This window comes from Enhydra lutris, unplaced genomic scaffold (assembly GCF_002288905.1).
Source record: "Enhydra lutris kenyoni isolate GAN:26980312 unplaced genomic scaffold, ASM228890v2 scaffoldscaffold60, whole genome shotgun sequence".
In the NCBI taxonomy this organism is placed as follows: domain Eukaryota; kingdom Metazoa; phylum Chordata; class Mammalia; order Carnivora; family Mustelidae; genus Enhydra; species Enhydra lutris.
The window spans coordinates 227,338-242,893 of record NW_019154144.1 but is presented as its reverse complement, the minus strand read 5'-3'; the positions used below and the strand labels follow the sequence as shown (position 1 = coordinate 242,893).

Here is a 15,556-nt window from a genome sequence, read left to right as displayed (position 1 = left end):
TGTTCTTCCTGTAATTGACTGTTGAGTGTTATGGCTCCTACTTCTAGCCTCCCTGTTCCATTTAGTGAACTTTCCCTTTATTAAATCCCCCAGGTGTTTGGCCAAACTGTGGGCCTCCACAGTTATTTATCCTGGGAGGCATGGAAGGTTAGGTCCTATTCAGATCTCACGTGCCTGGCTTCACTGGGGTGGCTTTCTCTGAGTGAGTGCATTTACAGAAATAGGGAGCTTCCTGTAACACAAGTTGCTGTTTTTATTTGATCCCCTTTCTCTGGAATCCTCTTGATCTAACTAGTCCTCTTTTAACACTGCCTTGGGATATGTTATTGAAATCCTCCACTTTTAAGAAAGTTTAATCTAGACTTTTATATTTAGCATACGGAAAGAAATAATAATGTCAAAGAGATCCTGAAGATCTTTATACTCCATCCATGTCATGCTCCTACCATTGAATGGTAGGAACTTGCTAAGAAGCTAGAGACCTGTCCTAACATGCCCCATCCCTATGTAGGTCCTCTTTTCTTTCTTTCCCTTCTTCATGTATCAATTTCACACACTATTTTGTTAATTTGGAGAGTATGTATTACTTCTTAAATTAACAAATGAACTTGATTTTTATTATACAAGTTGCTCATGGCCATTTTAGAAAACACAGGTAAACATAAGAATAAAGTAGTCACCGGGACGCCTGGGTGGCTCAGTGGGTTAAGCCGCTGCCTTCGGCTCAGGTCATGATCCCAGCGTCCTGGGATCGAGTCCCACATTGGGCTCCTTGCTCAGCAGGGAGCCTGCTTCTCCCTCTGCCTCTGCCTGCCATTCTGTCTGCCTGTGCTCGCTCTCTCTCCCACTGAGCCACCCTGGCGCACCACTATAGGCGTTCTTAAAAGTGAAGAAACATTCTAAGGTGTTATTATGAACTCCGAATATATTTCAAGAGAAATGATATAAGCCTCCATAATTGTGGAAAAATTATTGTTCTGCTTTTTTATTTTGTATTGGCTTATGGTGAACATCTATCCTAATTATGGTTTTCTTTTCTGATTCTTTTTTTCATTTCATAATTCCTCTCCCTAGATTATAGTTGAAAATGGTAAATCTAATAGGTAAGTTTTTTTTTTTTTTTAAGATTTATTTATGTGAGAGAGGGAGTGAGTGCGAGTGGGGGGAAGGACAGAGGGAGAGGGAGGGAGAGTCTCAGGCAGACTTCCTGATGAGCACGGAGCCCCACTAGAGCTCCCCAGTCTCAGGACCCTGAGGTCACAACCTGAGCTGAAACTAAGATTCTAACGCTTAACCAACTGTGCCACACAGGCACCCCTCATAGGTCAAATTTCTAAGTAAAACCTGTTAATGTGTGAAGTGTAAAATGAAGGTAAGCTGAGGAGATGCATTGTGATGCCATCATGGTGAACACCACCAAAGGGATATACGTATATATGTATTCCAGATAAGATATATGTACATACATATAAAATCCAGAGTGAGAGTGAGAGGCTCACCAAACAAGTGAAAATCTGCTCCCTTACACCTGATCTGCTTGGCAGTTACATTTCACATGATATCTTAAGATTACATTTTGGTTTATGAGTAAGCCACTTACATATTTGGATAAAGGGATTTAGTTCACTGGAACCAACCATTCTTCTTCTTTTTTTTTTTTTTTTAAGATTTTATTTATTTATTTGACAGAGACAGCGAGAGAGGGAATACAAGCAGGGGGAGTGGGAGAGGGAGAAACAGACTCCCCTGATGCGGGCTCCATCCCAGGACCCTGGGGTCATGACCTGATCTGAAGGCAGCCGCTTAATGATTGAGCCACCCAGGTACCTCTAGAGTTCATTCTTTAGGAAGAATGGTGAATGGTGAAATACCAGACATGAAAAAGACTGGCAAGCATTATAACCATTTGTGTCCAATTTGCTTCACGGGAGCCACACACCTTGTGATTTTGTTTTTTCCAAGCCTCACCAAGCCCGGCTCCTGGCTCCAAGTTCCTAATGAGTTTGGATGCCCAGCCTAGAGCGGATTAGCAGCAACAAACTACAAGTTCTCTCTCTCTCTCTCTGTGTGTGGTATCTTTGTCAGAGAGAGAGAGAGAAACAGGTGACAAACATTAAGGGAGATGGCAGAAAAACTAACAAATTGACTCAGTTGTAATGCTTTATGTGGAAGAATTGTGGATATATATAATAATCTTTATTTTCTATTTAAGAAGGTAAGTATGGAATAGGGAAGAAGCCTAGGAAATTGGTGGGAAGAGTAACGGGAGTGTGATGCTAGGGTGCAGAGGAATAGCATAGGTGAGAAGAGGAGGAAGTAAGGGAGAAAAAGGCAAAAGAGACTCAGGAAGATATTATCCGAGAAGAGTGACAAACCAGCAATCCCTGGAAACAGAGTGGTATGAGGTCTATGTTCAGGGGATGGTTTGAAGAACATCTGGCTAGAACCCGGGGTTTGGAGCCTTAGAGGTGGGAATAAGAGTCACATATATCCTGTTAAGATACCTGGCCTATCTTCTATTAACAGATTTTTTTTCCCATTAAGGGGAAATGATAGAATCATAGTCGTTTGTCATGAAATCATCTTTTGTCATGGGGAGGTGAAACGAGAAACAAGAGGCAATCAAGAAGTAACAGGAGCCTGATTTAGAACAGAGGCAATGGGAACATTCCAGTGCCAGAATCCAGATTTGGCGAGGCAAGTGAAAGCAGAGGACTCATTTGCTCATTTTCTCTTTCAGTCTTGAGATTGTTATTAACCACGTGCTGTGTCAGGCACGCTACAAGGTGCTGGGCCTATGCATAATGTAAGACATGCTACCTGGCTTTTAAGGGATGCCCAGCAGGGACAATACGTCCAAGCAAGTGAGAGCTCACTATAGCAGTGAAGGGCATAATGAAATAATAATAAAATGGTGGCTCAAGGGACAGAGTGAGTGATTTTGTTTGGGTGGATGAGAAACAGCTCTGAAGCAGAGGGTTCCCTTGAGCTGACCATTAAATGGAGAGGGGATCTGCAGATCAACAAGGTAGGAGAGGAAATTCCAAGCAGAGGGACTAGCATGCTGAGGTCAGAAAGTTTTAAGTACTTTAGCGTAGCCAAAGGGTAGAATGTGTAAAATCGTGTCAGGAAATGAAACTAGAGGAGCCAGATCTGGGTTTAAGTGCCAGGTTGGAGAACTTGGCTTTCCTTTTGTAGAAGCAATTGGGCGCTGCAGAAGAATGTGAAGAAAATAATATCACTGTTTGGGGGATCCTAGTGTTGTAAAGGGTAGCTAGGAGAGGAGGAGCATGCCTGAAAACCCTTTTGAGTGGCGGCTAAAAGAACAGGTGCAGCACGTAACTGCAGTCTAATTTGGTCGCAGTGGTGGGATGGATGGAGGGTGGAGGACACACAAGCAGCATGTTCCCGGGGTGGGGGCGGTGGTCGGTGGGAACTTGGTGACTGGGTGTGGAAAACGAGGCAGAGAGTGGGAAAGAAACAGGCTTCTCTGGTTCTAGTTATAGGGTGCTGGGAGTCTAAAAGTACCATTAGGAAGTGCTGTAATAGGATCACTTAGAAGGAAATAATGACATGGTTTTTGAACATAAGTGTGAGTCAGATATATGGGAACTGGGACAGTTATCTAATAACTGTTGGGAGAAAAATAAACATAGATCTGTTCTCATATTACATACTGACCAGAACAATGTGATAATCATTTTATTAAAAACTATACAAATAAAGAAAATACAGTACATCTTTATCATCTTGTTATGGAGGACTAGAATAGTGGAAGAATTTTTAAAGGAACAAATGAATGTATTTAATTACATGAAAATGGACAATTTTTTTATGTCAGTGGACACACAGGCATATAGGATGCCTAGGGGAAAGTTGTTATAATCAAAGACTTTTTTTTAATCAGCCAAAGAGCTTTTATAACTAATATGTTAACCTCATGTCAAGAAAAACACTATAATTTAATAGAAAAAGAAATGGGCCAGGGATATAGAGGTGCTCAGAAGAGAAATAAGTATAATAATCATAGAAAGTTAGAGGTGCAACTAACGGAAAAATTATATATTACACTTGTATTTTAAATGGTCAGATTTATAAATATTAAAAAGAATAAAAATAACCTCAATTAGAGCAGTTTGGGAGAACTTAGCATGCTTACACATTGCTGGTAGGAATCAAAGTTTTATTAACCATTTCAGAGGGCAGTTAGTGAATGGCAGGGAAGTAAAGCAAGAAGCTGGAACTGAGAAGTGATCATGAGATTTGGCAGTTAGACACTTGTGGCCACAACAAAACCAGCCTCAGGCTGATGGAGATGGAAGCCCTTTGGGTAAAGAATTGAAGTTTGCACTGATGGTCTTACATTTCAGAAATATTGGAGGTGAAACGAAGGTGGGAGGAAGGGTAATAAGTGTAGACCAATCTTTTGTTTTCATTTTTATTTTTATTATTATTTTTTAAAGATTTTATTTATTTATTTGACAGAGATCACAAGTAGGCAGAGAGGCAGACAGAGAGAGAGGAGGAAGCAGGCTTCTGGCTGAGCAGAGAGCCCGATGCGGGACTCCATCCCAGGACCCAGGGATCATGACCTGAGCTGAAGGCAGTGTATTAACCCACTGAGCCACCCAGGCACCCCTGTTTTCATTTTTAAAGCTGTCAAGACATGAACTTTATGTGGAGGGAAAAGAGAGGTTGAAGAAAGATAAGAAACATGACATAGGGGGCCAAAAGGTATGAGACAGCCCAAGTCGGGGGAGACGGGGATGGGGAATTCGCTTTCAGACGGGGAATTGGGAGATCTGTTGCAAGAGGAAGGAATTAAGGATGTATATAAATAAAATAAACTTGAACATGTGCGGTTGAAAAGTGTTGGGGGGTGGGGGGGAGTGCTATGACCTCTGATAGTCTCAATTCCTCCCAGAATTCAAGATTTCCCCCTTTCCCATATGGCATGATTTCTCAAAAGAATTGTCTGTGCTCTAATTCCTCTCTTCCAATTCTCTCTTGAACTCTTTCCAGGAAGCTTTTGCTCTCATTCCACCAAAACTTTGTATCAAGGTCACTGGTGAATTACATGTTGCTAAATCCAAGGCTTATTTCTCAGTCTTAATCTTATTTTACTTGCCTGCAGGATTTAACACAGTCAGTTCTTCCCTCTTCCTTGAAGCACTTTATTTGGTTTCTGCTCACTGCCCTCCTAATTTTCTTCCTACCACAGTGTCTACCCCACCTCAGCTTGGTCCCTTCTTATCTCACAGATTTTATAATGTTGGACTCTCTCAAGGCTCAGTCCCCACCACTCTACGAACTCTGCTTACTCATCCACTCTCCTTTGGTGATCTTTTCCAGTCTATACGCTTTTCCTTTCCACACACTGATGCTTCCTAAATTTATATGACCTGCTCAGTCCTCTACCTTGAGCTGGGCTTGTGTAGTTAGCTGCCTGCTCAGAGTCTGTACTTGGAAATCTGATGGTCATTTCAACCTTAAGATGTCCAAGCTTGAGCCGAGCCATTTAACCTCCTCTCTGATACACTTTTGCATCTCAGTTATGTTAATTCTGTTTTTCCAGTTTAGACCAAAAACCTTGGGATCATCCAGGACTTTTCCCCCCCACCATCAGCCCATGCACACATTTTATTCATCAGCAGATCATATCGGTCTGTCTTCAAAATACATCCAGAACTGAGTCTTCTCTCTTGAGCTCAGACATGTCCACCTGGTTCTTTCAACCGCCTCTCTCAGACTATTTCAGTAGGTTCCTAAGTGCTTGTAGCTTTGGCCCCTTCACCGTGTTCTCAGCACAACAGCCCACAGTGATCCTGCTAAGGTACTTACTCAGAGTAAAAGCCAGAGTTCTGTAAGCCCTGCAAGATTTAGTTAGCCCCAGTTACCGCTCTGACCTGTTTTCTTCTCTGCTTTGTTCATTTCTTCCACACTGGCCTCTTCACTGTTCAGTGAACACACCAGGCACATTCCCTCCTCCGGGCCTTTATACTTATTATTGCACTTGTCTGGAACGGACATTTTTATACCAGGTACCTGTGTGGCTTTCTGGTCACTTTTTGGTTTTAACTGAAGTGAGCCTTTTCCTGATCACCTTACTTAGAAAGCTTCCCTTCTCCGCGTACTGCTTTCCCTGTCGTACTTTCTTTTTCTTTCCAGCCATGTAGTGTTTTTAGCTTCACAGTATTCCTATATATAAGCAAGAAACCATTGTTACTTTACACAAGGAAATTGAGATTTATAGACGTTTAAGCGCTGTGCACATCACGATATCGCATTGCTAGTGAAATAGGGGCAGGGCCAGATTTTGAACCCAGGTCTCAAACTCTATGAACTCTAACTCCAGGGGCTCTTTTGATGCTTTTCACTCCCATGGGTAATTGAGAGTTAGGAATTGTAATCATTGAAATTAGAGATTTTTGAAAAGACCTTAAAATTAAGAACTTATCAGTCACTTGGAAACAAATGTTTTCTGTATGTCCTGTGCAAGAAGTTAAAGAATGTTTTCATCCTTTAGAAGAAAACATAATTTAATTTATTAAGATGAGAGCCCTTGCCTTTGAGTGTAATAGAGAGAAGCATTTAAATAATAGCCAGCTGGTAAACATCCGCAATGAAACCGAACCAGTGAAAACTGTAGTTCCCTCCTGCCACCCACCTTGCATCTTCTAGGTATATGCAATACTTTGGAATTTTTGACACTCTCTAAGACGTTAGAAATTGCCCCAGCTCAGCTGGCTGGTAAGGAGTGCTGCTGGGAAGAGCCCACGTGCTGCTGGAACCTGTCTTTCCTGGAATAAAGTTCTTTCCACAGAGGTCTTTAATTATTGGCAGAGGTTTGTCTGGATACTTAACTGTCTAGACATGTTTAACATTCCATATGGTATGTTTCTTTTTCGAAATAGTTTTATATCAATTCTATTTTTAAATTACTCTAAGGTAACATAATACAGTATGATTTTTAAAAATACAGCTTTAGTATCACTATCTGAACCTATTAGACTTGGGGAGGTAATTCAGTTTGGTTTTGGCCTTTATCTTTTTGCATTTAAAATAGTTTTTCATCATAGAATAGTGGTTCAAAATTGGAAGACTTAGTGGTAGAAGGACATTTCAGATTGGTTATTTCTCTGCTCACCACAGTTTAACCTCCACTTTGTAGAAATTTAAGATCTTGGAAGTTATCAAAAACAGTAACAAATTTTGGGACTGACGGGTAAATATGACATATCACTGAGCATTTTATTATATATAAAAAGACAGAATCATAAGAATTTTAGAGCTACATTTAACTCTGTGTATGTGTGTGTGTGTGAGAGAGAGCGAGAGAGAAAGAGAGAGAGATCAATTAGTATCTAGGCAAAGCTGATAGTTTATACACAGGAAGCCAAGGCATCAGAATATATATGATATACTAGCACGTAGTAGGCATTGGATAAACATTTGGTGAATGAAAGAATTAATTGCAGTGACCTAGTTACCCAGCTGGCATAGAGCTTAGAGCCTAAGTTTCATTGCTTCTAGCATTTTTTGCTTAGCTTACTAATTTTCTAGATTATTAAATAGGGTACATGTTACTACAAGTAGCATCTTAAGAATTTTAAAATGGCTTTTCAACATCATAAGAAGGGATAGACAAATATTTAAGTGTGCTGAATTACAGTTTTATGTAGAAAAATGAGAATTCTACGTGTGCAATTGTTGAAAACTGCTCTTTTGTAGTTTTCTTAGTGACACGCAATAGGAAGTAAGTTTTGATTAAGAATAGAATTTATTTGGGGCGCCTGGGTGGCTCAGTTGGTTAAGCATCTGCCTTCAGCTCAGTTCATGATCCCAGGGTTCTAGGATCTAGCCCCGCATCGGGCTGCTGCTTCTCCCCCTCCTGCTCCCCATGCTTGTGTGCTCTCTCTCTCTCTCTCTCTGTCAAATAAATAAAATCTTAAAAAAAAAAAAAAAGAATCCATTTAAGACCATCATCTAGCATGCTAAGTATTTCTATACAGCTAAATACCCAGACATGCATCTTCCAGTATGAAAAAAACTCTGTGGAGAGAGCTTTATTCCAGGAAAGATAGACTCCTCCAGTGCGGGCTCATCTCAGCATTTGACCTTTTTCAGTTTCTGTCTTTTCTAACAGTAGTGTTAGTTATTAACTGGTACTTCTTGTGAAAAAAGCATATCAGATACCTTTAGTGCTCTGTACCAGCTATTCTCAAAGTATGACCCAGGGTCCCTTATTCTCTTCTGTTGGGTCCACAAGGTCAACACTGTTTTCCCACTAATGCTAAGACGTTATCTGCCTTTCTCGCTGTCATTCTCTCATGAGTGCCCAGTGGAGTTTTCAGAGGATACATGTGACCTCACCACAGATTGAAAATGTACAGATTTGAGGCTCCAGGTTTGCAAAGATATAAAACAATGGCCTCTCTTCTTGCTATATTTCTTATTTTGGAAAAAGAAAAAATTTTTTTTTCCATAAAAAACTTTCTCATAAAAATCCTGGTGTGTTGGGGCGCCTGGGTGGCTCAGTGGGTTAAGCCTCTGCCTTCGGCTCAGGTCATGATCTCAGGGTCCTGGGATCGAGCCCCACATCGGGCTCTCTGCTCAGCAGGGAGCCTGCTTCTCCCCTCTCTCTGCCTGCCTCCTCTCTGCCTACTTGTGATTTCTCTGTCAAATAAATAAATAAAATCTTAAAAAAAAAAGTCCTGGTGTGTAATGGGTTTATTGTTTTATTAACAAATGAATATTTAAACAATCCCATTGTCACTTCAGAAACGTTCTCTAAATGGCATAGTGTAGTAAGGAGCCTTTTAGGATTGGCTTTTTTCACTCAGCATAATTCTCTGGAGATTCGTCCAGGTTGTGTGCAGCAATAATTCATTCTTTTTTATTGCTGAGTACTATTCTACAGTACAGATGTTCCTTGGTTTGTTTATCCACTCACCCACTGAAGGTTGTCTGGGTTATTTCTAGTTTGGGGCCATTGCAAATAAAGCTGTAGATATATGTGTGACTTTCACTTCTCTGGAGTGAATATCCAGGAGCACAGTAGCTGAATTGTATGGTAGTAGTATGCTAGTTTTTTAAGGAACTGCCACAGTTATCCCAAGTGGATAAAGGGATCCTTAGGTGTAAAAGTTTGACACCCATTGCTTTACACAAAGGCATTATCAAAGCTGATGTGTAACATAGACAGTCAGAGTTTTCTTATATTGATATCAGGTAAAAAAGAAAAATAACTTCAAAATTCTCAAACTTTTGAAGACTAAAAGAAGTTATATCTTATTCTTTGTAATCATAGAGCAGGGTCCAGTATATCGACTACTTGGCAGTGCCATAAATTGCAAGGTCTTCTCCTATATGTTTATAAAGTGATACTTTACATTTCAGCACTCTTAGCATTTCAGACCCAAGTAGGAGCCTGAGAACAAAAAAAATTTTAGTGTGTAATATGTGCCAAGAATGGCGAACACAAACAATAAAGAAGATGCTATCTTCACCCTCAAAGAGCTGAGAAGACAGATAAGCAAGAAGGCAAATGTAGTCATTGTTGAAATGAAGGTATGTGTAAGAGCAGCAAGGGCATGAGGGAAGGGAGATGTACTCAGGAGTAGGAGTGGGGCTGGTGGGTTCTGCAAAGCAAGTAGAGTTTGAGTAGGAATTTGCCGGGAGGACACTTGAGAAGAGAGTAGCCTGAGACTCTTGAAGTTGATGAGTCAAAGGAGCCCTAGGGATTTCCCATCTAACCGTACTTTGATGGGAATCTTTAGCTCATGGCCTTTTTTTCTGGGCTGGATCTCCAAAGTTAAGGACTGTGAGGACTCTTTCTATCTGAATTAAAAATAATCTAGAGAGGGGCACCTGGATGGCACAGTTGGTAAAGCATCCGACTTGATTTTGGCTCAGGTCATGATCTCAGGGGCTGAGATTGGGCCCGTAGTTGGGCTCCACACTTAGTGGGGCTGGTGGGTTCTACAGAGTAAGTAGAGTTTGAATGGGAACTCTCTCTCCCTCTCACCCTCCCCTTGCTCTCTCTCTCCCTCTCCCCCTCCCCCTGCTCTCTCTCTCTCTCATGCATGCTCTCTCTCAAATAAATAAATAAATCTTAAAAAAAAAAAATAACCTCAAGAGAAATGACCTGAATAACATGTAGTTTTGGAGTTTGCAAATTAACTATGAAAAACCATAGCTCTTCCTGAGAGTCTCTGATGGCACCAGGGTGTTCTTGTCTCATAAACCAGGAGGGCCAAGCCTGTTATTCCTAATTAGAGTTAGGTAGGAAACAATGTCTTCTTACTTCCTTTCCAGTGTACTGGGTATTTTTCAAGATATTTAAAATATATTGTAAGGAGCACCTGGGTGGCTCAGATGATTAAGCATCTGCCTTGGGCTCTGGTCATGATCTCTGGGTCCTGGGATCCAGCCCTGCAGAGGGCTTCCTGCTCAGCACAGAGTCTGCCCTTCCCTCACCCTCTGCCTCTGATCCTGCTATGCTTGCTTGCTTGCTTGCTTCTCTTTCTCTTTTTCTCTCATGTGAATAAATAAAATCATAATAAAATGTGTTGTAATATTCTCAGCTAATTTAATAACTTCCATCTCTTTACTCTTCCTGGAATATTAGCTAAACATACAATGTAGTTTGTGAAGACACATATATTACATATGTATACATATCTTTATATTACGAAAAATATTTAGGACTTACTTAATTTGCATTTTGATATTTCAGATTGTGCTCATAGAATATCTGAACTCAAAATTATATCTAAACATGGGCATATCCTCCTATAAACATAGATGTACTTCTGGCTGCCTAAATGTAGTAAGAGTGCATAAGTAAATTGTCATCTCTGTGGCCATGCAGCATTCACTGAACTGCTCTTCTGTGGGAGGTCCAGCTTTTAAGGAGCTCAGTTTAGTATGAGAAGTAGTATTAGGTATTGCAATTAGACTTGCACACTAAGAAGGAATGAAATCATCTGCCTGGGTTGGGAGTAGAGGGAAGGGATTAGGGGGTGGAAAGACAGGATCAGGCTGTCCTTAGTCCTTACAAAATTCGTACAACTAAGGCTTTCATGAAATACCTCTCCTCTTTCTTATAATTACTTAATTTGCTCTTGGGTTATTTTGAAGCAAGAAAGAACTAGATTTATCACCCTTATCTCTTACCAAGTAATTATAAGTTGTTTGGCTTTTTACAAATCATAACATCTGTCTGAACTTCTGTTTATCTTTAATAATGGTAATAATAGCTAATACTTACACAGTACCGACGATGTGCTAGGCACTATTTTATGCACTCATTTATTATTTTATATGTTCATTTTTTCTTTATGTCAACCCTTTGAAATAGGCACCATGGTTGCCCCCATTTTACATTTTACACACGAGGAGGAAACAGACATTTAGTAAGGTCACAGAGCTCGTTAAGTGGCAGAGCAAAGATTCGAACCCTCCCAGACTTCCTCCAGAGTATGTGCTCTTCAGTCCTTGCGCTGCACAGCCTGGCAGTTCTTCAGTCAGTACGCATGAACACATGCTAGTGAGCTACACAGGGTGATTTTTCACTTAATGTTTGTGTCATGGTAACAGAGGTATCTCGGGGGTGGAAGATAATGCAGTTGTTATTTGGTATTTTAACTGGGAACATGTTATTTTTCCTCATGAAAAGATTTTGTGATAAAGAACTCAAAGTTATTTAGAGATTTAAAAAATAACTAAAACATAATAGTCAAGAGAAATGCTTTCTTAGTCATTATGTGGGAGGCTAGAATTGCAGTATATTTTCTTGAGGAAAAGAAAAATTAGAATAAACACTATCACAAAGAAAGAAGAGCAAAGGATATGTGAGTTTTCTTGCTAACTGGAATTAGAGTCTGTAGACATTCTGTATTAAAATACTTAGTCTGTCTGTCTGTCTGGGATAAATGCTGTTTCTTTCCTTAATCTCACATGCCTTGCATTGACGTTTGAAAAGTTATGATGCCCAGAGGGTAAAGAACAAGGTTTGTGAGTTACATTTGCTCTCTTAATGTTGGTACCGATAGGAGTTTAGATCACAGGCTGCCCTTGTTATTTTATTAAGTCATTTTTCAAAACAGTGTATCGAAGGCCAGCCATCCCATTTGAATCCTGGCCACCTGCTCATAAGTCATGGCACTTCTTGTTAACTTTGTTAAAATGTTTATATTGTTTTTCTAATAAATACTCTGGATAAACAAAATGATAAATATGTATGTGTGATGGGAGGAGAATTTTCTCATTGAAACATATGTTGGGAGCATTGACTTGGGTGTCCTGCCCATTCCGCTCTTGTGGCGGGGAGGCCCGGGTTTGATGATTCCCGCAGCCTGAATGTGTTGTGCCTCGGATATTTTGACCTGCTGCATACTAGGGAAGCGTGCCAGGTGCTCTGAAGCCCTTGAGGCTCCACAGAGGGGCCCTTGTCTGGTTCCATCTGGCCGACGCCCTGTCACAACACAGCAGTGCGCGCTTTTCCCCTTTTGAAAGTATTTCCAACTATAAAGCCAAACTTGAGTTCGATGAGCAGTTCTCCTCATCTTTCTCTGTATTCACATAACAGCCTCCTGTGCATGGCTTTCTTGGAGGACACTGAATTTTAAATACTGGGTTTTCTTCATTGTCCTCTGCCTACCTCTCCCGTCTCCTTACTCAATGTGTAGTCATACTAGAGACTAAGTACTGACTGAAGGGTGAATATAGACAGCTGCTGCCTCTGGAGTTGATTTTTAAGCCCTGGTGCTGCGGGGAACCTGAGGGCAGCATTCCTTGCTAGAGGTGCACTGACCTGGGGGTGGGGGGGCTGCTTTGAGAGCCTTCTGTAGTTGGACAGGAGACGGACACACACGCACACACAAACTACTGTTTTGAATAAGCAAGAACAGATCAAAGTGTTGAATAATACGAGGTGGAATTATAATTTATAACACATTGTACCCATTTAATTGAATGACAGTGGGCTTTTTCCCTAATGCTCTAAAGTAGTACTGCACTTTACGGAGTTTGCACAGATGTTAGCTATATATGCTGTGTAGTTTATCTTTCTATAATCTGGGCTACTTAGAGAATATTTAAGTCATACATATTTTGAAATCCGTTTTTTCCAAACATAGTACAGGGCGAAGTTCATTTTTTTAAATAGACACTGAATTATCCTTGAGACAACATTTCAAAGACAGTCTTTGGTATGGCAATGTAAATGCATAAAATGAGAAGCAAAGAACCATGACTGGGATGACAGATGCAAATGTATTGCATAATATACCTCAATTTGCATTATTAGCATGCTATGTAGATTAATTGGCTTTAAAAACTACCGTTGAGCAGTGAAGTGTTGAAGGATTTCAGTCTGTAAAACGGATTGATTCTCTTATGTCACACTGTATGCAGCATCTTTGCTTTTAATCACAAGTTCTTCTTTCACCAAGAACTTGGCAATGTTGTAGCCAAGTAGCTTAACCAGCTAGCAAATTAGTTAATTTGTTAGGATTTTATGACTAATTTATCACCTGATCTAAATTTTTTTATTTTTTAACCTAAAAAAGAAGTTAACTAAATAATATGATATTGATGACTTTTAGTCCCTCTTGACTGATACTAATTACAGTTGTGGTTTGTTTTGTTTATCTAGAAAAACCTTGATTTTAGTCACATACATCATTGCCCATTAGAGGAAACCATACGTGAAGTGAAAGTCTAACGTGTGAAGATACAGAAACTGCTTTGGTTGATTCAAAATGGGAACAACAAGTGATGAGATGGTGTCTGTGGAGCAGACCTCCTCCTCCTCCTTCAATCCTCTGTGTTTTGAATGTGGCCAGCAGCACTGGACAAGAGAGAACCATTTATACAATTACCAGAATGAAGTAGATGATGACCTGGTCTGCCATATTTGCCTTCAGCCTCTGTTGCAGCCACTAGACACCCCCTGTGGACACACGTTCTGCTGCAAGTGCCTCAAAAACTTCTTACAGGAGAAGGACTTTTGTCCATTGGACCGGAAAAGACTCCACTTTAAGTTGTGTAAGAAATCCAGTATTCTAGTTCATAAGCTTCTGGACAAATTATTAGTGTTATGTCCATTTTCTTCAGTGTGCCAAGATGTCATGCAACGCTGTGATCTGGAGGCACATCTTAAAAACAGGTAAGCACAAAATATAAAGGGAAGAGCAGTAAAGTCTAGGGTTGATAAAAAGGTTGGTCAAACAAAAACTTCCTGAAGAGTACCAAGACATCAGTAAGTAAATGGACAAATCAGATACAAGAGACACACAAATAAGTTCTGTGGAACAACATTTTTACATGACAATTTATCAAAAACATAGATACAGAAAATGACAGTGAAGAAGTACCTACTAATATTTTTGCTGGTATAACATGAAGCTGTTACATTGATGTGGGCAGCAGGGTATAGTGATAGACTTTTTTCCAAGGCAGTTTAGCAGTTTGTTTCAAAAAGTGTGAATGTGAGTATCCTTTTATGTAGCTTATTATCCTAAGGAAATAATCCAAAAGAAGGAAAAATTATGTATAAAGATGTGTTCACTGCAGCATTGTGCATAGTTCAATAAATCGGAGTTGATCTAATTAACAGTAGGGAAGCGTTAAAACTACCATAGTATATCAACTCCATGGGATATTATGCAGACAGTACAAACAGTAATTTGGTTGCAACATGGAAATGAGGGTACATGATTTTATTTGCTAGGATCTTATAAAGAATTTGTGTTCAAGGACTAGACTGAATAAGAACTAGGGGTTGGAAAATATAAAGCATTCAATGGGGATTTTTATTCTAATAAAGCTTTTTATTAAAAGGTTAAGTAATTTATTGAGCCAAGTAGTGAGTTTTATAATTTGACATTAGTGAAAGACTTGGGTTTTAGAATTATTTATACCCTTAGGAAGGGTTAAAATATATCTCTATGTCTTATGTATGAAGAATCACATAATATGACAGGAATAAATGTATTGATTTCTGGATTTCAGAGTTCAGCCACTTGTGCAATAGAAAGCTAGGATTGCTGTGAAAAATTCACAGTACAGTATATGGGGTATCATAGAATTGATGGAGATTATCTAACTTCATCCCCTCACTTTACAAATCAGGAAACTGAATCACAAAGATTTAGAGCTAATTAATGGTATAGTTAGGCCTAAACTTCTAATACTCTTATTTATAATTCTGATATACTGTGCTGACTTGACCACAGGTCAAATCATGTTCCCTACTACTATGTGGTAGAAAGTTTCCTGTAGACATGTGTATATGTGATCCTTCTATTCCTAATATCAGTGTTATAAAATGAGGATACTCATTAGAAATAGTTAAGTTACATGAGAAAGAACAAGATGTTTTTACCGTGTCAGAAACATGAAGATTTATAGAAAAATTGTTTAAATCTAATCTGTATTATCTAGTAAGAGCTAAGAAAAAGTGTAGGGTAGATACAGAGACTTGTGAAAGTGCTTGTGGCCTTAGGTTTCCTTGTGTCCTCAGTCACCAGCAGGTGTAGGATCTGAGCAC

General features: G+C 39.7%; 1 protein-coding gene across 1 annotated transcript in view; it reads left to right on the top strand.

Moving 5' to 3' along the window:
• Positions 1 to 9,545: 9,545 nt before the first annotated feature.
• The window catches only part of LOC111158581 (ligand of numb-protein X 2), a 39,789-nt gene continuing 33,778 nt past the window's right edge, over positions 9,546 to 15,556 (top strand). Inside the window, exons 1-2 of the mRNA XM_022520703.1 lie at positions 9,546 to 9,570; positions 13,661 to 14,173. Of these exons, the coding sequence (XP_022376411.1) occupies positions 13,767 to 14,173 (407 nt within the window). The 5' untranslated portion in view covers positions 9,546 to 9,570; positions 13,661 to 13,766. The remainder of the gene's footprint in view (positions 9,571 to 13,660; positions 14,174 to 15,556) is intronic.